The sequence below is a fragment of the Brachycentrus maculatus genome, unplaced genomic scaffold, assembly GCF_059751285.1.
Source record: "Brachycentrus maculatus isolate JH-2025_06_01 unplaced genomic scaffold, ASM5975128v1 h1tg000299l, whole genome shotgun sequence".
In the NCBI taxonomy this organism is placed as follows: Eukaryota; Metazoa; Arthropoda; class Insecta; order Trichoptera; family Brachycentridae; genus Brachycentrus; species Brachycentrus maculatus.
This window is the reverse complement of record NW_028281050.1, coordinates 1,264,942-1,292,500: the sequence shown is the minus strand read 5'-3', so window position 1 is coordinate 1,292,500 and position 27,559 is coordinate 1,264,942. Positions and strand designations below refer to the sequence as shown.

The 27,559-nt window shown below is 31.8% G+C and overlaps 1 protein-coding gene across 1 annotated transcript in view; it reads right to left on the bottom strand.

Moving 5' to 3' along the window:
• Positions 1-7: 7 nt before the first annotated feature.
• LOC148304899 (uncharacterized) overlaps positions 8-27,559 on the bottom strand; it is a 58,563-nt gene continuing 31,011 nt past the window's right edge. Inside the window, exons 2-5 of the mRNA XM_088267544.1 lie at positions 27,239-27,409; positions 10,155-10,345; positions 3,398-9,589; positions 8-2,829 (exon numbers count right to left, since the gene is read on the bottom strand). Of these exons, the coding sequence (XP_088123670.1) occupies positions 2,554-2,829; positions 3,398-9,589; positions 10,155-10,345; positions 27,239-27,329 (6,750 nt within the window). The 5' untranslated portion in view covers positions 27,330-27,409 and the 3' untranslated portion in view covers positions 8-2,553. The remainder of the gene's footprint in view (positions 2,830-3,397; positions 9,590-10,154; positions 10,346-27,238; positions 27,410-27,559) is intronic.

Here is a 27,559-nt window from a genome sequence, read left to right as displayed (position 1 = left end):
TAAACCATTTTCATTTGTAATATCTTTATTTGTATCTAAATGCAATCGACACAGATTTCTAGCATATTTACAACAAATTTAAACTGTTTCTGTGTTCCTTTTTAATTGTACGTCTTCAATTTGCTCAAGTTTTTTTTTTATCATAGATAAATCTTATTTGCTACTTTATGAAAATATTAATTACTTTATTCGGCATAATAGGCCCTCGCCCGATGATTTCGCAAAAATTTGATTCATTATTATTGCTAATCACAACGACCAGATTTGAAATGACGTTATGGCTTGACGCCATTTTGATTTGTCCCTTTGAAAAAAAACTAAATCAGTCTTATTTTCAGATTTTGTTTATAATTTTTAGAAAATAAATTTTAGTGGTTCTGCGAAAATTCCGGCCGTTTGGCAAGGGACTATTATATTTCGTAACTTTGAAATTGATATAAGGAGAGATCGGCGTCTAGAAGTAACGTAGGTCGCTAGTAAATACACGCTTCTCTAACTTCACCATCTTTGAAAATTGCGCATTTACAAACCCATTCTTTGCAAGTTGCTACATGGATGTAAAACGAGCGTAAAATTTGCGTAAAAATTGTTTCATGGGTTCGAAATCATGGTCGAAATACGAGACATGACTCCGAGAATCTTTATTAGGTACCAAAAATATATTGCAGCTATAATTAAAGATGAATGTATAAGCTACCCTCCATCACAATAAGTTTTTTTTCTTAAATTAGGGCGAGCACAATTACCACAAATGTAAAAATGTTACTTCTGACCCCGGTCTTCCCTTAAGTACGACGTTCCCATCATTACGCCTTTTCCTGTTTAATTGATTTTATTATTTATTATTCAAGTCATGTGAAAATCCATTGAAATTTAAATAAAACGACACGACAAATAGTTAATTCGTGTTTTCATTATTAATCAAATAAATATGTTATTTTTTATATAAATATATCCCACCACCAAATTCCCCAAAAACCTTAATTGCTTTATTTCAAAACAAAAGGTTTAAGTTATTTAATTAGACTTTCAAAATCAATAAAAAACATTTCATGTTGTTTGTCAAAATAAATCAATATTTTGCTAAATTCATTCAGTGACATGTTTTATAATTTGATTTTACGGATCTAACCTTACTCTTTATTCTTATAAAAAATTCTAAAGTTAATGGCATTTTTGACTAAATTATAATATTGTAAATTTTAATCTACGTGAATACATTATTTAAACATAGTTCTTTGACTTACATTTTAGTATTTAATTTCACTTAAATCTAACATCGGTATACTTCGCTTCAAAATCAGTCACGATTTTTTTAACCACGATCTTAAACAATGATAATAATTTCTTCAATCCAAACAAAAACATTATGAACACAAGAATGTTTATGCAAAAGTAAAGCTATTTATCCATTAAAATATGTAATGATAATAAAGTGTACGGTTTGGAATCGCAGTTACAACACCCCGAGTTGCGCGTCACGTTACTTACATTTTCCCGCAGCTATCTATTATACATTGATGCAAGTTGAAAAAAATGTAACTAATTCTTTGAATTACTTGCCGGCTTATTCCGACATAAGCTAATAATGCGTATTCATTAAGTCAGTTCAGTAAGTTTGTTTTCACGTCTTTAAATAAAATAGAGTAATTTTACAACTTTTAAAAACAACTATATGTAATAATGCATGTACGAGCTAATTTTTTTTTTAAATAATGATTTAAATAATGCTTCTGGCAAAAAGGTGATCTGTCATATGCACATAGTAAATCATATGAAAGCTTCAGTTTCCAACTGTCAAAATTTCTAACTGTTATTTACGAATTACACTTACGTTAAATATAAGTAAGTAACATTACGTGAACTTGTATCGGGGTGTCGCTGAATATAAGAATAGATAGTCCTTACATAACATGTATAGAAATCTTACATTATTTAATCTAAACGTTTTTATTTTATTTTATTTTAATCTTTTCTATTACTATTGAGCAATACTGGTACTTAAAATTTAAAATGGATTTAAATTCGTATTCTTTATGCAATTTTTGTTTTGCAAGAGAAGAAGTACTCCTTTAAAACAAGTTAAAATTTTTATATAATATTATTCTAAGATCTGCGTCTGTGTAAAATGTAGATGATGAACACAATGTTTTTATTAAAACACATATGAAGTAGAATGTGTTTTATATCCCACACACATTTTTTAAAACGGCCGTTAAATGATGACAAACCATTTTCTGGCATAGAAAAGATATAAACCCTTTCCATAAATAGATGTGCATATTTTTTACGCGATATCATAATACATTAATATTTCTTCATGTCTAACAAAGACAGTCGGTAATAACTAACAAATAAAAATCTTACACCGCTGTCTTGCTCTAGGCATCGGACATCGTGTAACGAGAGATGGACTTTCGTATTAATGAATGTTCGCATGTCGGAGGGTCTTATAAAAAGTGCTTGCGTTACTCTTTCTATGATTTCAATATTTTATCTAACGGATTCTCGTTGTCATTTTTTTTTGCTTCTCGTAGAGATCATTTTCTACATCTAATATGCCACATTGAGTGTTTCTATCGGAATGCTCCATTTCCTGATCCACGTTTCTTTTATTCTTGAACATTTTTCTATCCTGGAAGCCATCTCGCATCGCCTGCTGACTGGCCAGTAGATGTACTTCTCGGGACACTGATACAGGAATCCTCTCATCCTCCTGTTAGATGGCGACCTCTGACATTTGAAGAAAGCGGGAGAGCACTGGTCTTCACTGTCGAAGGAGAAATGACCCTCAGTTGGGCAGAGAAGACGACCTGCTTTCACGGTTACCTGAAAAAAAGATCGAATTTGTAAAAAAAAGTAATAAATAAAACAAGAATATTAGTATAATCGCGAGGCACGATTGTATAATATGGCAGTTTTGATTTCTGTGACTTTGAGCCAAAATGAAATTAAAAGTCGTTCAAATGTAAATATTTTAAAAATAATAATAAAAGTAATGTTACTACAGAACTTCGTACCAATAAATGAAGTACTTTGTACCAACAAGGGTGGTTGAAATATTGGAAGGAGGATATTTTCTCATATAGCTGAATAAAAAATATGTGTGTACAATTGAATATTAACATTAATTAATATTCAGTTGTGTTTATTGTTTTGTCATTTTTCCAACCCACAAAAATCACGAAGTGATATTGCGCATATTTTGTCGATATGAGTATTGGGAAATAAAACGCAACACAAGAAGCGTCGATTTTTGAAAACTTCCTGGTTGTTTAAATATTATTTAAAAAACATCAGTCGTGGCAGCTGAAAGATGTATCAATTCCTTTTTCGCTCTAATAACGATCGATATTAATTAATATGAATGTTTAATGTGAGGGTAAAAAGTACTTACAAGAGGTATGGTGCTTTCCCGTAACACTCTGAACGTCTTCTTCTCTGCAATCTCTCCTTCGCACTTTTGATCAGTATCTTCCTCAGCAAGACATTGTACTTTGTTGTCATCGTATATTGTATCATCCGGGCAACTAAATACTGTGACATTCATATCATAGTTTTTGTCACTTGTAGTGCACTGGTAGAAGAGGTTGCAGTATTTAGGATGTCTTCGGAAACCAGTGGGACAGACTATAGCAACTTGATCTCCTTCTAGTTTGCCAACAGGACAATCTGTTTCCTTCGGTGACTCTGTTGTTCCTTCTGTAGTACTTTCAGTCGTTCCTTCTGTGGTACTTTCTGTAGTTCCTTCAGTGGTTCCTTCAGTAGTTCCTTCAGTGGTTCCTTCAGTGGTTCCTTCTGTAGTGCCTTCAGTGGTACCTTCAGTGGTACCTTCAGTGGTACCTTCAGTGGTACTTTCAGTGGTGCCTTCAGTGGTACCTTCAGTAGTTCCTTCAGTGGTGCCTTCAGTGGTACCTTCAGTTGTACCTTCTGTAGTACCTTCTGTTGTAGATTGTTCCTGTGCTTTAGTTGTAGATTCAGTAGTTGTAGTTTGCTCTGTAGTCGTTTGTTGGGTTGTAGTATCCTGACTTTCGGTAGTACTTTGTTGCTGAGTAGTGCTTTCTTGTGTCGTGCTTTGTTGCGTTGTCGTTTGTTGAGTTGTAGTGTCTTGTTGCGTCGTTGTTTGTTGGGTTGTTGTAGTTTCTTGCTGTGTGGTGGTTTCTTGTTGCTTTGTAGTTGTTTCTTGTTCTGTGGTAGTTTGTTGGGTTGTAGTTGTTTCTTGTTGGGTTGTTGTTTCTTGCTTTTGAGTGGTTGTTTGTTCTTGGGTTGTGGTTTCTTGTTGCGTTGTGGTTTCCTGTTTTTGGGTTGTAGTTTGGTCTTGAGTAGTAGTTTCTTGCTGTGTCGTCGTTTCCTGTTTAGTTGTCGTTTCTTGTTGAGTAGTCGTTTCTTGTTTTTCAGTGGTGGTTTTTTCTTCAGTAGTAGTCTCTTGACGTTCAGTAGTAGTTTGCTCTTGCGTTGTTGTTTCTTGTTCTGTGGTAGTCTCTTGTTTTGCTGTAGTCGTCTCTTCTGGTTTATTTTGTTTAGAACAATCGCGCGCTGGATAAACTGACTCTTCGTGATTACAAGTGTCCAAAGATGGGTCCCAAATAGTTCCTTCCCCACATTCAAAGTGATAAACTGAATATCGTTTGCCTTCGTCACCATCCCAATCAACGCATCTATAGAACTTTTTACAATCGGAAGGATGTGCGAAATATCCTGCGTGTGGACAATTTATTGTATCATTTTTAGGCTTATCTTTGTCACAATCAGATGAATTTTTACTGCTTTCGGTGGTCGATGATTCAGTAGTAGACGTTGTTGACGATTGAGATTTTTGTGTTGTTGATTCCGTGGTCTTGGATGATTGAGTCGTTGAAGATGATTCCATATTTGATTCATCCGGTTGAGATTGACCTGATCCATCGGAATGACATTTCCCTTTGACATCGCGTGGATGATTGCATCCACCGATTTCATCATCCCAAACGGTACCATCAGCACAATCAAAGTCATACTTTGTGTAACCTCCTTTATCATTTGAGACACATCTGTAGAACTTCTTACAATTATTTTTGTTTCCGTGGTATCCCTCGGAAGTACATTCGTCGGATGAGGATTCTTCTGGTTGGTTTTCATTTTCTTTTTCCTCTTCAGCGTTAGATTCCGTAGTTGTTGTAGTTGAACTAGACGAATCTGTAGTTTGTGTATTTGACGATTCTGTAGAATCTGTTTGACTTGTACCTCCCGAACTTTTTCCACAATTTTTAACGGCATAATCGTGGTTGCAGCCTTGAATTTCTTGATCCCATACAGTACCTTCACCACAACTAAAGTCATATTTTGTATATCCACCTTCTCCATTATCAACACATCTGTAGAAACGCTTACAGTCATTCTCATATCCATAAAACCCTTCGGAAGAACATTTTCCGTCTGAAGATCCAGATCCAGATCCTGAAGAGGTTGTTCCGGAAGATGAAGTAGTTTGTTCAGAACTCTCGGTAGTAGTGGTCGACTTATCTTCTTTAGGTCTTGAAGTGGTCTGGGAATCCTCAGTCGTACTCGATTCTCCACTATCAACTTCGTTTTCGCTATTAGATGGTTGGCTACTTCCACCACATTTTTTCACATTGTAATCGTGATTACAACCTTGGATTTCTTGATCCCAAGCAGTACCGTCTCCACAAGTAAATTCGTGCTTAGTGTATCCTCCTTCACCATTGTCGACACATCTGTAAAATCGTTTGCAATCATCTTCGTATCCATAAAATCCTTCTGAAGAACATTTACCATTTGAAGCGGGTTGAGAAGATTGTGTCGTTCCGGATTGTTCGGAACTTTCTGTTGTAGTTGTTGAGCTTTCGGTTGTAGATTGTTGTGTTTGAGAAGAGCTTGATGTTGAAGATTCCTCCTTATTACTTTCTTTATCTTCATTATCTTGACCTTCATTACTTCCACTTCCGCTGCAAGATTTTACTTCCGAAGCATGATTACAGCCTTGAATTTCTTGGTCCCACGCTGTTCCATCACCGCACGTAAAATCATGCTTAGTGTATCCACCGTTACCATTGTCAACACACCTATAGAATTTTTTGCAGTCATTTGGATCACCATAGTAGCCTTCCGAATCACATTTTCCGGAACTTGGTTTTGATGACGTCGAGGATGATCCGCTTTCAGTACTTGAATCCCTATCTTCTTCTGTGGATGAGGTAGTTGTTGATGTCGAAGATTCTTGTTTTGATTCCTCGGTTGTCGACTGAGACTCTTCACTTCCTCCTTGCGTTTCATTCTCATCAACAGGTTTCTGATTCCCCCCTCCACAACTTTTGACTTCTGATTCGTGATTGCATCCTTGAATTTCCTGATCCCAAGCAGTTCCATCTCCACAAGTAAAATCATATTTTGTATATCCACCATTTCCATTATCTACACATCTATAAAATTTCTTGCAATTATTAGGATCTCCATAATACCCTTCTTGGGAACAAGAACCATCGCTTTGACTTGACGCCTGAGATTGTTCCGTAGTGCTTTGCTGTGAGGATGTTGATTGTTGATTGGATTCTGATGTAGATTCTTCTTTATTTTCAGATGATGATGATGATGATGACGATGATGATGATGACGACGATGACGATGATGAGGATGATTCATTTGATTCAGAATCACCGTTATCAGTTTCATTTGTTTCTGAACTTGAAGATGATGATGATCCGCCACATCCTTTAACGGCCCACTCATGATCACAGCCTTCTATTTCTTGATTCCACACAGTACCATCTCCGCATGAAAAATCATACTTTGTGTATCCTCCATTCCCATTATCAACACACCTATAGAATTTTTTGCAATCTTTGCTGTCCCCCATGAAACCCTCCTTGGTACATTTGTCTGACGATTGGGAACCTTGATTATTTTGTTGTGATTCAGATTGTTGGTTGTCTTGATTAGAACTTGAGCTTTGGTTACTGCTACTGGAATCATTATCATTTTTATCGTTACTATTAGAACTTTCATTATTACTTGAACTTTGGTTACTCTCATTACTATTCGAGCTTTCGCTATTATTTGAACTTTCATTATTATTCGAGTTTTGACTTTCGCTATTATTTGAACTTTCGTTATTATTCGAGTTTTGACTTTGAGATTGTTCATTGTTTTCTTGGTTTGACTGGTTAGATTCACTGCTTCCTCCACATCCCTTGACAGCCCATTCATGATCGCATCCCTCTATTTCTTGGTTCCAAACTGTTCCATCTCCACAAGTGAAATCGTACTTTGTATATCCACCATTGCCATTATCAACACATCTATAGAACTTTTTACAATCTTTGCTATCTCCCATGAAACCTTCTTTCGTACACTTGTCGGATGATTGAGATCCGTGGTTATTCTGCTGGGATTGGGATTCCTGATTTTCGGATTGAGATTGTTCATTATTTTGGTTACTACTTGAGTTCTGACTATTTTCATTATTACTATTGCTTTCAGAACTTGAACTACTATTAGAACTATCATTTTTATCACTGCTATTTGAACTTTGATTATTGTTGGAACTTTGGTTGTTCTGACTGCTACTTGAATTATTCTCACTGTTTGAGTTTTCATTGTTGTTTGAGCTTTGATTTTGGGATTCCTGATTATTTTGAGTAGACTGGCTACTTTCGTTAGAATTATGTGAATCACCTTTTCCTCCACATCCCTTGACTGCCCATTCATGATCACATCCTTTAATTTCTTGGTTCCAAACTGTACCGTCTCCACACGTGAAATCGTATTTAGTATAACCACCGTTACCGTTGTCAACGCATCTATAAAACTTTTTACAATCCTTACTGTCTCCCATGAATCCTTCTTCAGTGCATTTGTCATTAGATCCAGAGTCTTGGTTAGAGTTATGTGATCCAGATTCTTGGTTGTTTTGATTATTATTAGAGTTATTATTTTGATTGCTGCTGGAACTTTGGTTGGAATCGGAATTATTCTTATCGTTATTTGAATTTTGATTATTATTATTGGAATTTTGGTTTTGATTACTGTTGGAACTTTGGTTGGAATTGGAATCACTCTTATCATTACTGGAATTTTGATTATTATTGGAATTTTGGTTATTCTGATTACTATTGGAGTTCTGATTGTTTTCATTGCTCTCCGAATTATGGTTGGAACTCTGATTATTTGAACTCTGGCCACTGTTTGAATTTTGATTGTTCTGTGAGTTTTGGTTATTGGATGAGCTTTCTTGATTTTGATTAGAATTACTTTCCTGATTTGAATTTCCCTTTCCACCGCAGCTTTTCACTGCCCACTCATGGTCACAGCCTTCGATTTCTTGATTCCAAACAGTGCCATCTCCACAAGAAAATTCATACCTCGTATATCCATTATTTCCATTATCAACGCAACGATAAAATTTCTTGCAATCCTTTGAATCACCCATAAATCCGCTCTCTGTGCATTGGTCATTCCCACTGCTTGATTGTTGAGAGTTTTGGTTTTGTTTGTCTTCAGAATTTTGATTATTAGAGCTTTGTTGATTGTTTGAATTATTATTATTATTTTGAGATTGTTGACTGTTGGAACCTTGGCTATTTGAGTTTTGAGATCCCGACTGCTGATTAGAATTTTGATTATTTGAGTTATTATTACTTGAATTTTGATTTTGCGAGTTCTGTTGATTAGAACTACTTTGACTACCAGAGTTTTGACTTCCTGAACTAGTACTTTGTGAGTTTTGACTGTTAGAACTCTGAGTGCTCGAGCTTTGTGTGGAACTTTGGGTGCTCGAACTTTGACTATTTGAACTACTGGAGCTACTACTGCTGCTGCTGCTACTGCTGCTGCTACTACTGCTACTGCTACTGCTGCTGCTACTGCTGCTACTGCTACTACTACTACTACTAGAAGAACTACTCGATGAGCTTGAACTATTGGAAGATTGAGAGTTAGACTCTGAATTCCGTGGAATTGCACGACTGAATCCGCAGCTATAGCTTTTTGTTGCCCAGACGTGGTTGCATCCTTGAATTTCTTGATCCCATACGGTATTTGAACTACAACTAAATTCGTACCTTGTATAGCCTCCATTTCCGTTTGCAACACAACGGTAAAATTTTTGACAATCGGTACTATCACCCATGAAGCCATCGGAAGTGCATTTATCATTACTAGAAGTTGGAGCAGGATTATTTTTTACGGGCTTGTTCTTCACAGGCTGACGTGAAGTAGATTCGTAACGCACTTTTGAAGAAGATGTCGTTTGTCTCTGAGGAACTCTCGTGGTACTGGTAGTTTGTCTTGGCGCACTCTTTGTGGTAGTTTGCCTGATAGCCGCCCTTGTTGAAGCTTGACTTGTGCCTCTATTGGTAGTAGATGACTTTGGTCCTTCATTCCTGCTCGAGTTTGTTGTATACTTTTTCGTTGTTTGTTGATGTTTAGCGGTTGACGGAGAGTTTGTGGAGGTTCTATATCTACTGTTGTAATCTCCTCCGTCTATTTCATTTTCATTTTGTGGTTTTCCTCCACATTCTTGCCTGCTACTACTCTCGGGATGGTTACACACGTTTGTTGCCGGATCATAAACAGTTCCTGGACCACATTGAAACTGCAAGAAAATAATACATTGGTTAAGATCTTTTTCAAGAGCAATAATTTGATTTGACTTTTCTTATATTTGACCGTGGAAAATCGTGATATACGATATATAATTCGTGAAAAAATGGCAACATATTTGTTATATTTTATAATTTAAAAAATTTGTATTAGAAAGGAATGTAAGGCTGTACAAGGCGTACTTGAAAATATTGAGAAAAGATCTTTGCGGTGGTATGGACATGTGGAGAGAATGGATAACGACAAAATGACTAGAAAAGTACATTGGGAAAATGTGAATGAAAGAACATAACGAGGACAGCCAAAAAAGACTTAATCGACCAGATGAATCAGAACCTAACATAAAATCTAGTGGTCTCAATTTCGAAACATTGTGCTTGAATCACTAGAATTTCACTAGAGACATCTTTTGGTGAGATGAAATGAGCTTTTTATTGAGCAGATACTCTTTCAATTGTATGTGAGGTCCGGTATTGGAGACAATCCTGATTTGTGAACAAGTATTTATACACACTCAAAATGTTAAAAGTGTATTTAAAAAAAATAAGGTCCCTTACCCTGTAACTTGTGAAGCTGTCGCCGTTGGGCACGCATCTGTAGAATACTGAGCAGTCTACCGGGTCGGGGTGGAAGCCCTCGGAGGGACATGAGAAGGAGCGAAGGGTTGGGGAGCGGGCATCCCATCCGCGGAGAGCGCGCCCTCTACCTACCCTTAGACCAAAATCAGGGTAGTAACCTTGCGATAAACCTGCAAAACAATGTTTCATCAATTATAAGTACATATAATAAATTTTTCTTAAAGCTCCAAAACTGTTTTATTCATTCCACAAAGCCTAGAAAATTAGTGGTTCTCGAGAATATTTTCAATCAAGCAAAAATATTAATTGATCTAGCCAAATAATGAATAATTTACTAGAAATCTTTTTTTTTAAATCCAGACTTCGCAAAGGCACTAATTTTTCATAGCGTCAAAACTGTTAAATTCATTCCACAAAGACTATTTTTAAAACATTAAATACCTAAGTTTGTTTTAATTTAAAATTTCGCTTAAATTATTTGTTACAAAAAAACAAATCTAAGTACCTTCTTCTTTTAAACGTATAACTCATATAGATACTTATTGTCACGATACTTCGATCGATACCACGATCTAAATATTTTTTTAGTACTGGGCTCACGTAACACATTAAAGTTCAAGTAGCCCCGTTCTACGGTAGTCATTTTTTCACTAAAGTCGATTTCGTAGATTTGTGATTCAAACCTTAGTCTTCTGCCAAGTATTCCGAATTTAATGGTGGGTTTATTAAAACTGTAAACCGAAAAAATAGCATTTATCATTGACTGATCCCTATTGTGCGAATGAATTTTAACACGGTCTAATGTAACAAACACCACTGGTTCTAATCCTGGTGCAAAATCAAGAAAGTTTTTTTTCCTGATTACTTATTATGAATCCATATTTACATGAGCCCATATTCACAAATACTGTTAATATTTGTCCTTGCAACAAAAAGCTCACAAAAAATACGCCAAACCTCACCCCCTGTATCCTATCCTCGTCCAGTTAATCCTTCATTTATCTAGAATTCAGAGCATCGCCGTTTTCGCAGAATAATTGATAGAAATAAATCAATCTTGTGAATTTATTTTAGTAATATTTAAACTCTGTGATATTATCGTTGAAATAATAAAAAAACAGTCTATAAACTGATAATCTGCAAAATATTATGCAATCAGTGTGAATGCAATGTCGTGAGAACAGAGGACGACTACTTAGTATAATAATATAATATCAATAAAATGATTGCGTCACGTATCATTGACCTCATACACCAACACATTACTGCATACTACTCGACCACAGCGCACACATACACACACACACTGGCCATAAACTTGACCAACGCAACACGTTTACTATTAGTGCCCGTCGCTAGTACAAATCTAAAAACAGGGTTGTCAATAAGTCGATATTCACAGCATTATATTAGTATAATAAAAACAGGCGTCTCGGCGCATTTAGATAAACGTTGAAACTTCTGGTATCGCGTATTCGATTTCAATCAATTGAAAAGATATACGTACAAAAGTAGTATTCTAATAGGTTTAACATTTCTTAATAATTCACGTTTAATTTCATTTTACTTACTATGTAACTTACATTTTACAAACAACGAATGTGTGATAGTCCCAAGAATTAACAATAAATATGGGAGTCGAATACTGCAATATATCGTTCCGAACATTTTTAATTTGTTGCCGACGGATGTTAGAGGTCAAAATAAAATATGGAACAAAGGCAAAATATACGAATGGGTAAATGATCAAGAGTTAATTTTATGAAAATTGTAAAATAGTTAACATTCTTAATTTTTTCTCTCTTTTTTGTGTGTATTTTAGGTTAAAATAGTTAAAAACAAAAAAAAATGTATGTAAAAAGAACTCCTCCGACGAGACACACAAGGTGGCTTGGTGGGTCTCTGCAATTAAAAAAAAATGTCTTAAATTGTTCTTTAAATAAATGTATACAATTTATGTTAGTAAAAAAAATCTCTAAAAGCAAGATGGTGGAGGTATTGTTGGTAGTAAAACGAAAAAAGCAGTAATGTGTAGGATTGTAGGAGTGTAGGATTGTGTGAGTTATAGCCACTTACAATTGATTTAAGTTGCTTAAGAGACAAAGTATTACGAGTATTACAACAACTAAAAAAAATATTTATCTCTTATTAAATTAATTAATTTGAATGGATTCGCTACCTGGCAACCCTGATTGCAAGGATATCTGCAGTGCAAATAAGATTGTGGGCGAGAACCAAACTGTAAAGGAAATATTTTCTTTCAAGGCTTGGACCAGTGTCCTGTTATTTTACATTCTATATTATTAATATTATTCAAACTAGCGGTACTCTTATTAAATTAAATAACACGTTTGCTCTAATAACGCCGTGGTTCAAGGACACGCGCGTACACAATACACATTTATTACACAAATAGCAATATCGTAGTCGTACAGGAGAAAGTGACCAACTGACAAAATGTAAAATGTTCAGGAGGGCCACTTAAGTCACTTTTGCTTGGCAAGTAAATAAAAATCAATGCATTAAGCCATTTTTAACAAGTCAATTTATGATACTTCAATGTTTAAAATCGCCTTGGGATTTTTCAGGGCAATATTAAGCTAGTAAGATACCAAATAGTCAATGATCACGTTTTTGTAAAAAAATGCACTTGGTCACTTTCTCCTGTAAGATTACGATATACTCGCAAACAATTTGATAAAATCATATTCTCTGTAGCTTATTGGTGTCCATTTCGCATTTAAATCTGACCGTGATGGAAGCATTTGGACTTACAATATCTCTAAAAGGATCTCACGTAATTTTGAAATTTGCTTTACGGTCGAGTATTCGTTAAGTCGCAACTCAATTTCCTCTAAATCCAGGTAACATTTTACGTAATTATTTTTTTTTTAAAACACTGTTTTTGCATTGAAAAAATAAGTTTCTCTTCGAAATAATAAAACATTAAAAAAATACACATAAATATTTTTTCCATATTATTATTATATTATATTAACATCCAATATATATTTTTTTAATGAGCTTAAACACACATGCAGCCCTGAACGCTGCTGAACGTATTCTGTTTTGAACGCTGTTCCCGTTCCCATTCATATTTCGCCTGTACAAATCTATCAAAAATAATACTGTACGTATTCTATATACACATTATTCAAAATCTAGAATAAAGGAGAAAAAAACCTATCAAAAGTTGAGTTATTCGTCTGAAAATATAACGTTTTCAACTAACATCAAAGTTTACTTACGTTTTATATAAATTTATTAACCAGTTTAAATAGACACAAATCATGTAGTTAGGTTTCCTCACTTCCTGTTTTAAATAATTATTAATTTTCTGATTATATAACTACGTATGAATATCAATACATGTCGTTGTACGTTAATATTATGTAAATTAAGTTTAAGTTCAACATTAAGTTGTTAAACAGGAATGTTGACTACATACATATATACTCGTGTAAAATATGTTCAACATAACTTCATACGACTATTTCTTCAGTATTTTCATCCCTTGAAGCAACATATTTACAACAACTTGAGTGTGTCCAATTACTTGTTCACAAATCTGTATTGTCTCCGCCTAGGAGTTATTTTATACTCTTTTGGCACTCGACATAGACGAAGAAGAATATGAAAGTCTGGGCATTTACAGGGCTTATAAAAGTGTATTTGATTAATAAAAGCTTTCCCCATACCAACACAGATGTCGGTCGTGAACTCGCATGAGCTGTGTCACGAGTTTGATAAATATGTCTAGGGGTTCCGAAAATTGAGTAGTGTGGTTGTCAATCATGGGTAGAATTATGTAGGCAAAATGTAGACAGAGAGCCTTTTCCTCTTCCACATTCATGCATCTTATCTTATCCTTAATATCATACAAACATGTACATACATACACATATGTATGTGTGTATGATATTATGTATTTGCTTAACTCTAAAGTTCTCGACATCGTTATGCAAGGAACTCTTTAGCATCGTTAGTTTTTATATTATTTTTATACAGAACTTCGCTGGCAGATTCCTCCGATGTTATTTATATACTCGTGTGTAGTTATAATATTCCCGGTTACAGATTCTCACGCGTCCTTACGGGAGATTAATGCCCTTAAAGAATTCTCCCTCAGGCTCTGTATTACCAACGTTATGGAAGTATGTAAATAAATTCGCGTTACGTAGCCACTTCGTTATCCTAGATTCTTACAATCGGAATATCCCATTAAATTACCCTTGTACCTTTAATACAACTCTTCAAGTCGAATTATCAACAGAATCAGTACTACTGTAAAGGTTTTATTTTGACGAATTGATCTGTGAAAAAAATCTATAATTGATATTTATTCTTGCAATTATTATGATTATTCAATTTTAAAATATAAAACAAATCAATGTGCCTGCCTAAAATCATTTTGTCGTATTGTCATTTAGTATCGTATCATTTTGTTTCATCAAAGAGTAAAATAAGTTGGAAATAAATGTATTGTAATACCATAAATGTTTCATACAAAGTTTTAAAAAAAGTTAAGTAAACATACCATAAATAATTTATGTAATATTTCTAGAGATAAGAGATAAGATTGGGTACTTTAAATTGCCTTTGAAAATTTCAAAGACAAAAAGTAAACACCATCTTGAAAGAATACATTTGGTTAGGATTTTTAGAACATGGATCATGAACGCCTGTAAATCACTAGTAATAATGATATTGTTTTTAAATGGACAACTGTATAAAATAGGGGGTGAGAATTTGCTTAATACCTTCTGTATGGATTTTTTTTATGAAAATCATTAAATTTAATACGTTTATGGATACTGTATTCAAAGGTTAATGAAAAATACTAAAAGGAAAAAATATTTAATTGAAAACATAATTTTAAACGTTGTCTCAAACATTTCAAAGCTTTACAGATAAGTTGACATAGGAATAACGGTAAAATGATGCAAATGAGCTTATCGTTTCACAGTTTTAGCTCTTTCAGCTTAGTAGATCGATTTAAGCTTTATTTTTCATACTCCGCTAGATCAATTTTGATGATTTCCCACATAAAAGCATAATTTGGTGAATTTATTACTTAATTTTAACATCAACATAAGTGTGGGCGAGTGTATGTGTGTTTGGGGGTATGCACTGCCAGCTGTATAATAAATGAAATGCATTCAACAAGGATCTCAATCCGTTGTTCCCATTAATAACCATTATTTTTCTCAGCGGGATACACGTTTGATAAACAGTCCTTAACAAGGAGCATAAAACCATTTGTAACGTGTGAAGTGCATTGATTTAGTGAAGAAAACTCATTATAACCCTTAGCCTTAGGGTGATCATAATTTTTATTTATTTTTATTAATACAAGCGAATATTCTTTCATGTAATTTTGTACAAGTTAAAAACAAAAACTACACAAAAAACATGTTTTTACTATTTCCCTTTACGATGAAATTTTAAAATAAAAACACTTGTTTTTTACCACAAAGCAAAAATAATTTTATGTTCTATAAATAAGAAGGGGGTAAATTAGGGGTAGGGGGAATGAGTTAGTGGGGGGGAGTTTGAGAATAAAGGAAAAATGGATAGCAAAGGTGAAGAGTTTTTAATTTAATAAGTTTTAAATGTATATATATATATAAATATATACATATATATATATATATATATATATATATATATGTATATATATATATATATATATATATATATATATATATATATATATATATATATATATATATATATATATATAAAGATATATTTATTATATATATATATATATATATATATATATATATATATATATATATATATATATATATATATATATATATATATATATATATATATATATAAATATATATATAAACATATATATATATATATATATATATATATATATATATATATATATCTATATATCTATATATATATATATATATATATATATATATATATATATATATATATATATATATATATATATATATATATATATATATATATATATATATATATATATATATATATATATATATATATATATATATATATATATATATATATATATATAAATTTATGTATATACATATATTTGAGTTTAGATATCACCACTCGTTGATATATTTTCGTACAAATTTACGCATGTCATAATTGTGTGAAAAAATATCCGCAGGGCGCAAAAAGCTTTGCGTCTTTATTAATACACGCGATGTGATCTTCATCCTCAGATTCCAAACGCATCACGGTTCAAAAATAAACGTAAAAAGCGGTTTAAATCGATTTTACTTTTCTGCGATGTAATACTATGTAGTTGCAAGTACTGGTCCTGAACTCGCACGCCTCTACCGCAATCACTTTCAGTTCCCTTACGTAAACTTGATTGCTGTCTGATCTCTGAAAAGGGCAGCTTCTTGATGTTATAGCCCTCGACAGAAGTGGTAAACAGTTTACAAATACACTTATTTTACTAAAATGGGTCGCTTTATATTTTCTGATTTGCGTGTTTTTTTTTTAAAACCCATTTTTAAAACCTTAGGGTCAAGACTGTAGCGGAAATAAAATCAGAGGAGAGGGTTTGGTAAGCCAATACATCAGTTTGAAAAAAATGTGCAGATGTAAAAAATATAGATAGTAAAATAAGGGTTTTATATATTTTTAATCTGAAAAATGGCATTAAATTAATGTTAATATATTAATACATGTTTTCAACACCACTCAATCCTGACCAAAAAATAATACATTTTTTACGTCACTAGATATTTTTTTTATAATATTTGGGAGAGGATTTTTCATTATAAACAAAAAACCACGTTGAAAAATTTAAAAATTATGTTCTTAAGTTTTCCCGTAGGTGTAAGTAGAGAAGTAAAAACACCAAACCATGACGCTATTTATTTTTCTTATTAAGTAATTTCCTTCTTTATAAAATTAAATAATAAAATTTTTAGCATAATTTAAATTTTTTCAAATTTAATTATGCTAAAAATATTTATTCATTACTTTAAGCTTTATTATTTTTATTTCAGCGTCAAAATTACGTATATTTTAATTATACTAAACTACACATTTATTTGTCAAAAACATTCAAAGAATTGCTGGAGTTAGAGAATTGAACCCCTCTTTGAATCATACTTTCCTCTATTTCCACTTTCATAGTTCGAGTGTCAAATTAATACATGAATACTAAAAATAGAAAATTGTATTATTCCGATTGATCGGGGAATGTATAGTAATCGTTTTGTTCAATGTACAGTCAGCTAACATCAACCGCTAGTTGGTGTTCGCTGATTATATTGAACCCGTTTAAAGGCCAATACCTTGTCCATTTGTGGTAAGGGCGAGATGAGATGCCGACTTAGGAGATGATTTATACAGATTCTCGCCTCGGGAACCATAATAAGTTCTGAGCTTTAATAGATTCCCACTAACTCCAGTTGCTTAGGTCAAAAACGTCATTTATTGCACCCATCAACTATTATTTATTATACCAACAATCCTTATAAGTTAATCATCACAACCCCCTTTTGTTTTCAATATGGCACATTTTATGGACTTCTTTTAAAAAAACAAAAAAAGGTTTATCAATTGATTCGAAAGTCACTTTGCTTAAATATTTACCCATTAAGGATTGTTTGTTTATTTTATTAATTCATCATAACGAAACTTAGTTCCTCTAAATTTTTTAGGTTCTATTACGTTTTTAAACGAAAGTCATGTAGAAAAAAACACGTTTATTGTATAAAGATGGTAACTATAATACTAATATTATATTCCCTGAGAATAACATTTTGTTTCTATTTTTACAACTATGTAGGACTGGGTAGACATAAAAATAAGTACTTGTACTGAACGCTACCTAATAATGATGCAAGATTTGTAAAATCACAAATTTGTGAACACTTTTGAGATCATTTTATATTTTAATATTTGATCATAGGTTTATTTTCATAAATGCTTCGATGTCCTTTTATTTATGCAATACAAAGAAAAGGAAAACTTAACTAGCAACGTTAGTTTCACTACCTCACCACAGGAAATCATGTTTCCTGTGATTTGTATAGAATTTAATAACCATTGGATTAAATAACAAACATTTTCCTTCGGGTCAAAGCTTGTTAGAGCTATCTTAACCCTGAAAGTTACTGGAAGACATTTTAATGTACTATTGCGAATGAAATACCTGGCATCATTATTTTTAGAAATTTAATGAAAAACTCATTTTTAAAGCGAATTTCGTATAATTTTACACTTAGTCGTCTTGATTTCGAAACGATTTAAAAAGTTTTTGAGCCCAAGAAGAAAAAAAAGGAAAAAAAGAAGAGCTACATGGCTACGTCTAATTGTCTAAAGCTTTACTCAGTAACAAGGTCAGCGACGACTAATTCACCTTCAAGTAGATCTGACACCAGTCCAAAGATGTGAAGATCACAGATGGTTGATATTAATTAATATTCTTCGTGGTTAATATTCTAACGATGTCCAGTAAATAAATCTTAATATCACGCGTCATATTGACTTAATTAGAGTGACATTGTCATGATTTTGATGAAAATTATTTTTTTTATCCGTGAAGAAAGCCTTAGTATTATATATATATATATATATATATATATATATATATATATATATATATATATATATATATATATATATATATATATATATATATATATATATACATATATATATATTTATATTTATATATATATATATATATATATATATATATATATATATATATATATATATATATATATATTTACATATATATATATATATATATATATATATATATATATATATATATATATATATATATATATATATATATATATATATATATATATATATATATATATATATATATATATATATATATATATATATATATATATATATATATATATATATATATATATATATATATATATATATATATATATATATATATATATGTATATTTATATATAAATATATATATATATATATATATATATATATATATATATATATATATATATATATATATATATATATATATATATATATATATATATATATATATATATATATATTTTTTTTTTTAATATATTTTTTTAAAACCCTTATCCGTACCCCAATGGTGCATAGGGCACTGCTTCATATAAATGCAGTGTTATCTTGATCGTTTTTACACATGAAGGAAAGGTGATCAGCCCTCCGCTTCAAGTACCAGTCCAGGGTAATATTGAATAAATATTACAGTGAAAAAATCACTTATATTTATTTGGCCCCCTTGGAAATCGAACCGGGACCTCCAGAACGGTAGCCGAGCGTGCCGTAAAATTGCGCAAAGAAAAGAGCTTTGCGCAATTTACGGTAGACACCCCCTTTTTTATTATAGTTAGCACAGAAATTCGTCAAGTATATTTAATTTTCCTTACTAATGAAATTTTATTTTAAAAATACCCTATAGTTGCGATCTTGTTAAACTTAAAGTAAATGAATTAATCATTTATATACAGAAAATAACAAAATATAATATTATGTCACAAATATATTTCCTATCTTTTTGTAAAACTCTTTAAATTGAAGGAATAAGTCTATTTTAAATGTATTTTTTATCGGACCTATATTTTTTACCAATACAATGATTGTAATTCTTCACTTTTTTATATTTAATTGATGTCCTATATTTATCTCCGAGAACAATGAGGCTACAAATTCCTGATAATACTAGTATTATGTGTAGTTACCCGCGTTTCTCGGACAGTATGTTTTGCTCGAATGTTTTTCCATCGGCATGATGTAATAATAAGACGAGAAGTCCTTGATCCTGAAATAATTGGATGCTGCAATGTAAAGGATGCGGAGATTCTTCTGTCAAGATTCGAGCCGAGGTAATTATAAAGAAAAATTCAACTTGCCTTGTACATCGTGGCAAATGTATGTGCGAGTACATCTCGGCTGTAATTATTGTTTATTTTATTTGTTTAATATAACTACCTACTCGATAAGTTCCTTCTTAGAAATCTTTTTATCTGTGTACAGCGTAATGATTCAGGTACCATTTGTTTCTGGTATCTATAATTGTTAGTCAACGAACTGGTTTAATTAATTATTATTACGACGACTGTTTTGAACGTGAGGGTTTATATAATTTCAAATAAAAATATCGTCCTCATTCATGCTAAACTCACTATAATATTATATAGTATTGAAATATTCCACATTGTATCGGGTTGTGGTCCCATGGTTAGTGTCGCAGACTCTTGAGTCAGAGTTTCTTAGTTAGAATCAACTCTACCACAATTTGATACCTATTTCTAATAATGAGCCGCTTAGACTCACAGGAATATTGTAGTATGAAATTGGTGTATTTTTGTAAATAATAAAAACACAAATAGTTATCTTGAAAAAAGGATTTCACAGAATGTTACTTTTTATTCTTCACAACCCCAATACAAATCATCATAACCTCACATATACATAATGCAATAAATATTTCAAATGATTTTGTATTCTGAATTGTATACAGGTATTCATTAGCACGAGTTTGTTGAATATTTAATTTCGTAAATTATAACAAAACGACATTTTTCCGAGTTTGATTAATTAGCTTAAAAATATGGTAACCACAATACATTTACTTCCAAATATATAAAGCTTAATTTTCAACCATCAAACATCTAATTTTGCCATGAAATACGCCAAAATAATTAAGGCTTTTCATTTGAAAGAACTCTAATTGGCTATAAACATATCTTTATGTACCGAAGTTGTTGTTTTTTGAATTTTTAACAATGGCTTTTGTTGTCTCGGAGAGAATAAGCAATATATAACGTCTTTTCAAAATTCAAAGGACGATCAAAAAATAAAAGGACGGGCATTCACCTTCCAATTGGGAATAACTCCAAATACGATCAAGAAACCTGCAAAATATGCGATTCTCCAAGTATACATGAAATATTAAAAAAAACAAGTTTAAAAGAAAACATTATTAAAAATAATAGAAAAAGAAAATATTTTAACACTTTTAAAACCAAAAGCTTAATGCCTAATGGATACGGTTTCTTCTTCTCACAATAAGTTAACAAAATAATAAGTATATTTCGTATTATAAAAAGAAAGGTCTATTCTGCATATGAATTTGTTTGCATAAAGGGTTACATTGTTCAGCCCTCGAACCTACCACAGTCGACTCTTAAGGGCCTTAAAAATTTATAATTTAAATTATACCATCTAGACAGTATTATATAATAAATAAAATCATATTTACTATTTAATTTAATTTAATATACTCGTAGGATGAAAGTAGACTGAATGCAGTCGAAATGCGATCTCTCAGAAGAATGTGCGACAAAACGATGTATGATAGATGTGCGAATAGTGAAATAAGGAAGGAATGCGAAGCTGAGATAAGCATTATCGATAAAATTAAGAAAGGTGTGTTGAGATGGTTTGGACGTGTGGAAAGAATGAGTGACAAAAGAACGGTAAAACAAATTTCTGAGGCGAATGTTAGTGGGAAAAGAAGCAGAGGAAGACCGAGAAAAACATGGCACGATCAGGTATGCCAAATACTTGAAAGTGGTCACATTAGGAGTCGTAACAATCGGCGGGTATGTATGAGGAGATGCATGAACGTGGAAGAGGCGAAGAATGTTTGCAAGGACAGAGTGGTGTGGCGCTCTATTCTCTCTGCCTACCCCTGCGGGAAAGCGGCGTGATGGTTAGTTAGTTAGTTAGTTTTTAATATACTCGTAGTTTTTATTTCAATTCTTTCGAGTTATAAATGCCGCTAAAAAGATTTGTTTAAATGAATTAGTTTGACGTTTTTATGTACAGATATTTATTAATTCTTATTCTAGCGTTTTTCCTCTATAATAAGCCCAAGTGTTTGTTAAATGAAAACTTAATTTTCTTTTAACCCAGGTTACATTTGACGTAATTGTTTTTTTTTAAACACTGTTTTTGTATTTTAAAAAAATGTTTTTCAAAATAAATATATGGTTTTAAAAGAAAAGAGTGATTGAAAGACAAGGAGTTAAGTATAATATTTAAAAATATTTTTTCCAAATATATTCAAAAAATTTAAAATATTTAATTTACATTTTTTTAAATTGAGCGTGAACATACTCGTACTTGTATCCCTAAGCGCGGCTGAGCGCACTCTGATTTGAACGCTTGAGATCTAACTAAGTCTTAACTAAATCATATATAAATATTTATTTTCTTGTTTTAATTTTGCTCAATAGGGAAAAAGGGTATTAATACGTCATTTCAAGGAAATTAAATTTTATCGTTTGAATTCGCTTTTAAATAAGTTATTATTGATTTCATGTAATTTTATCAATCGATAAAATAATTCTAAAGTTTGAGAAGCTAAAGTTACGCAAGATAAAGGTGATTCATTGATAGAACGTGACCGAAAGCTCTGCAAAAAACTTTGCAAGGAGCTTTGCCCTTCGGCGAAAACGACAGAAGCCAATTAACTTACAAAACGACCGCCAGGGTATGCAGTGCGCATTCCCGTCTTTCCGGTCCATTTACAAAAGGAATAACACATTGTAGGGGAATAACCTATCCGGATATTTAATAATAAGAATCCTCGATCGAGTCACGTATAAAAAAACAAGGTAATTTACCTCATCTGCAACAACCGATGGCGCATCGAATCGTAAAGTATTTAAGAAAAATTACTTGAAAAAGGTGCAAAATAATTTGTTTTTATATAAAATAAAATTACAGAGTGGCCCAGATCTTCCTTTGCCGCTTTTTTAATCCTTTTTTGTCATTTATGACCAATTTACATCCACAATCTCGAACCATATTTTTTATAGTACAATAATTTATCAATAATAGTTTGTGCAAAAATACTGGTTTTAATGCCTGAAAGATTTCGTCAAGATATTTAAAGATATGTCAAAAGAGAGGGAAAAGTTTTTTTTAAGAAAGGATGATGGAAGCCAGGCCGTCCAACTTTGTGTCAAAAATGTATAATATATTAAATATTTTACAAAAATAATTAATTAACACATTTTTTTTCTTGAACCATTAGTCAACATAGCGTGTTCTATAAAAATCATTGCCATTTTTTTCATTAATAGGATACAGCAGTAAATAAGCTAAAATGTAGAAATCATAATAATGTAGTATTTGAACCTTGGCTTGTCTCAATAAGGGAAAAAGTAGGACGAAACAATTATTATTTATTCGGTTTATCGAAGCGACTATTAGTTATAACAAGAATAAAATCATCAATTGCGATATTGTTTTTATTATATTCAAATTGCGATCATTGTTCAACGTATGAGAAATCTTGATGTTTATTAAATTCTTACGGATATCCGGAAAAAACATAAAAGATGGTGTCCGGAATTATTTTTAAAATCGAGGATTTTTAAAGATACCTCAGAAATGTTTTAATAAACGTTTTTTTTCTCCATTTTATAACATTTTTTATTTATTACTAGATGTACCCAGCTACACTTTCCAGAAGATCAGTTTGGTTAAGTAAGAAATAAGGGGATTGCTCGCGAAAACAGTGCGATTAAAATTGGCCGTATTTTTTATATTTTCATTGATAATCAAACTATCAAGGAAATAGAAAGCACATATTTTTAATATATATTCAATTTTATCATTGTGAGTATACATTTTTTTAGCATCTGTCAAGAAACATGAAATCAGCCATGAGCAATAATTAATAATGCGTCTGTTGCTTTTACGCTCAACAGATGGCGCTGTCATTTCGGTAAAAAAAACGTGTTTTTACCTTTCACAGATATACACGTATAACAACTCGCATGCAATGAATCCAACGTTGTGTCAAAAATTCAAAACAATCAGTAAGTATCTTGTAGGGGGTAATTGCTTAAATCTGCAGTTTAAATAAAAAACTGTCTGTCCCAAGTTTGGTGTACATTTTAATAAAGTAATGATAAGATTACTAGGATATTAAAAAAATATATTAGTTAAACTATAGAGATTAAAAGTTTTTCTTTGAGATGCGAATAAGTCGGGGCATTAATACCCGGTTTTTGGATGGTATAAGTAATCATTTAAAAATATATACATATATGTAATTTTCGACATGCCGTAATTCAATTCATTGTCATTCATTCAAATATCTCGATAATCGATTGTTCATTCCAGTATCTGTGTATAAAGATTTGGAAATATTTATAACATGCTTGCGCGTAATACTTTACGAAATTTGCGCTGTATAAATTATCAAAAAATATTATCATTTTTACTAGCATATTTTTTTTGCTAAATTCATTACATTCGATTCATGTCTTCGGTACACTGTACTTGCCACTGAGTAAGAATGATGCACCACCAATTAGGTTGAAGAAAAAAACACAATCAGAAGCCTTACCATAATTATGAACTTTGTAATCAATGACACGATTCATTATCGAAACCGCATTGACTGAAACCTTGTAATATCCATATAAAATTATGAGGATTATTGTTTGTAATTGATGAGGGCATATGGATTTTAGAACTCGATATAACCTTGACAAAAAGGTAAATCAAGATATCTTACTCATCATTAATTTCATTAATTGATTCGGCAGACACTTTGTGGTAAAATCTGTCTATTTTTAATTAATGTTTTACTTAGTAAATACCACTATTTCTAAAAATCTACTGTGACACGTGTTTTGATTCACTCCGCATCATTTTCAATATCATACGGTGTTTGAAAATGATGCGGAATGCATCGAAACACGTGTCACAGTAGATTTTAAGAAATAGTGGTATTTACTTAGTAAAATATTCATCAACCAAATTTCTATTCTGAATACACTTATGTGTTTAACCTGCACCTTTATTGTTTCTGTAAGCTTGTTGTGTTTTCATTTAATTGATAAAAAAAATTGTATTGCACTGTATTTCATTTATTGTAATATTTTTTTCATTGTTTGTGAATCATAAATAAATACAATAAAATAAAATCAATAATTGATTGATACGCTATGACGTGCAGAGTATTAATTAGGGAAGGCAGTAGAAGCAGTTAGTGAGGTCAGCTAGGTACTACTTACATAGTAAGGTAGGGTAGGTACTGGTTGGATTTTATATGTCACGCGGGTAAGTTTAGGTAAGGATAGGCACTGCCTTTATGGAGAGCACTCCTCTGCATATACGTACACATGTAGATTTAATAACTAAAGGTTACACATGCTAATTATTAGCACAAAAGCATGCTATTATTGAGCAATTATCTAATTGGTGGCATGTGTGTAGTTTTTCTCTAGAAAAAAAAGCATGCTACCTGCAAAGCGGGTGGGAGGAAAGTGTTCTGAGCGCGTCTGGACGGGTTTGGTTATGAGCATGCTAGTATCGATGTATGTAAACGAGCATGCTTATTTTAAGCAAATGTATACATTCAAAGAACATCTTGTCTTAAGCATGCTTAATTAGTAGCATGTGTATATGTACCTTTTTTCTCGACGATCTATCTAAATTACAAAATTCAATTTTTTGTTCCTTTTTTGTTTCTTTGTTCGATTTAAATACGTGAAATATATTTAATCATCTTCTTTAAATAATGAATAACAAAATGTTTATTTATTATCTCAGCTTTAATAAGTAATCAATAGAAATATTTTCACGATGTTTCTTATCGATTCAAAAAATGGTAATCACTTCGCCGTGAAATCGATAATTGCAACTTTACTTATACGTGATGATAATATCATAATGATAACCCTTTTAAACTTGCCTCATAAAGTAGCTTCGAGTTTTCATAAAATAGGAATTGGCCATAGTACATACATATATCCAAACCACTGAGCTTTAAAATAACTCAAAGCTTTCTTATATAAGCACCTTAAAATCATTAACGAAGCTTAATTAAATAATCTTATGTTACTATAAATAATGGCACTAAATTATAAATTGATAGTTACTAACCAAAATGATTTACATCGGTCAAACAGATTGCGTCAAGTATTCAAGTTATTCGAATAATTTTTTTTTGTTACATCGTACTTTTAATACACATAATTATTATACACGCTTAATATCAATGACAACCAAGCTCAGAATCGAACCCGTTACCTCATATGTACATAGTAGCTATACCAGCCATAGCAGACCTTCCTCGAAAGACATCTAGAGAAATACCAAAAAATTCATGCATGTACAGAGAAAGATAACATGATTCGAATGCATGACCTAACGTACGTTGTCTATGATAGAAGGACCTACATCCTTAGGACGAGGAGAGCACACCCCAACAGTCGACAAAGACCATAAGTTGAGATGGAGCCAAGAAGAAGAAGAAGAAGTAAAATCTTAATTAAAGCCATTTATGTAAAAAAAAATACAGTTTACTTGTTAAAACTCACTATTTATTCAAATATATTGCGATACTAAATAAATTTAAATATGGATATTAATATATCATTATTGTAAAGTTTTGATTTCAGTAACCTATGGAATTTGAATAGTCTACTGTGCATTAGATAGCAAAGCAAATAACTGATGTTTTATTTAAGCGTCACCTTCATCTTTTTTTTAAATTCGCTCACTCCTTTCAACAACGTCATATATCAAAAATCGTCAATTTTCAGTTGTGCATGTTTTCGGAATGCCCAGAAAATGTACTATATCCCAGCAAAAGCGGCATATTTTTAATTTAATATTTACCCGCTACAGGACAGAAAGTGTTGTTTTTGCATTTTGAAGAAAAGGTATTGTTTAATGATTTTTTTTTTATATCCGTAATATTTTTCAAATGGAGAAAAAACATGCAGGTTTTTCCTAAAAAGATTTGTGGCATAGTAAAAAGTTCAATAAGTGGCTTGATATTTATTTTTAAAATATTGTATTATATTTTTAAACATTAAAAAAGATCTCCTGAAAAATCAAGTTTTTTTTATATATGACGTTGTTGAAAGGAGTGAGCAAATTGTTTATTTATCAGAATATTTCCATTAAATTATTTTTTCTGAACGATCTCATAAATACGTGAGCGTGTCGTAAAAGGGTTACAGGATTTTCTGTTATTTGCAAACAATCAAAGATACATAATTGATGATGATCTTCATTCATTATTACTACAAGTTACTCACCAAACTCCTCGTCATCAGCCGCAGTGGTCATGACGAGTAGAATCATCACAAACAAAATGGCGCCCACTGGCATCCATCTGGAGGAAGCCATTTCAGTTCTTGGTTTTATTTCTCGATTGAGAAATCCCTCCGGATGCGCTGGTTACTCTTTAGGACACATCAGTAGACCGTCTAGAAAAGGAGAAAATTAAAAATAATTGTAGGTTATTGCAAAGAGATGCAGCTCAGAGATCAAGGCATGAATATCTAGTTAATAAATGTTTAGTTTATTTTAGTATGCACACAGAAAAGGGTAATTATATTTTATCGCATCATGTCATG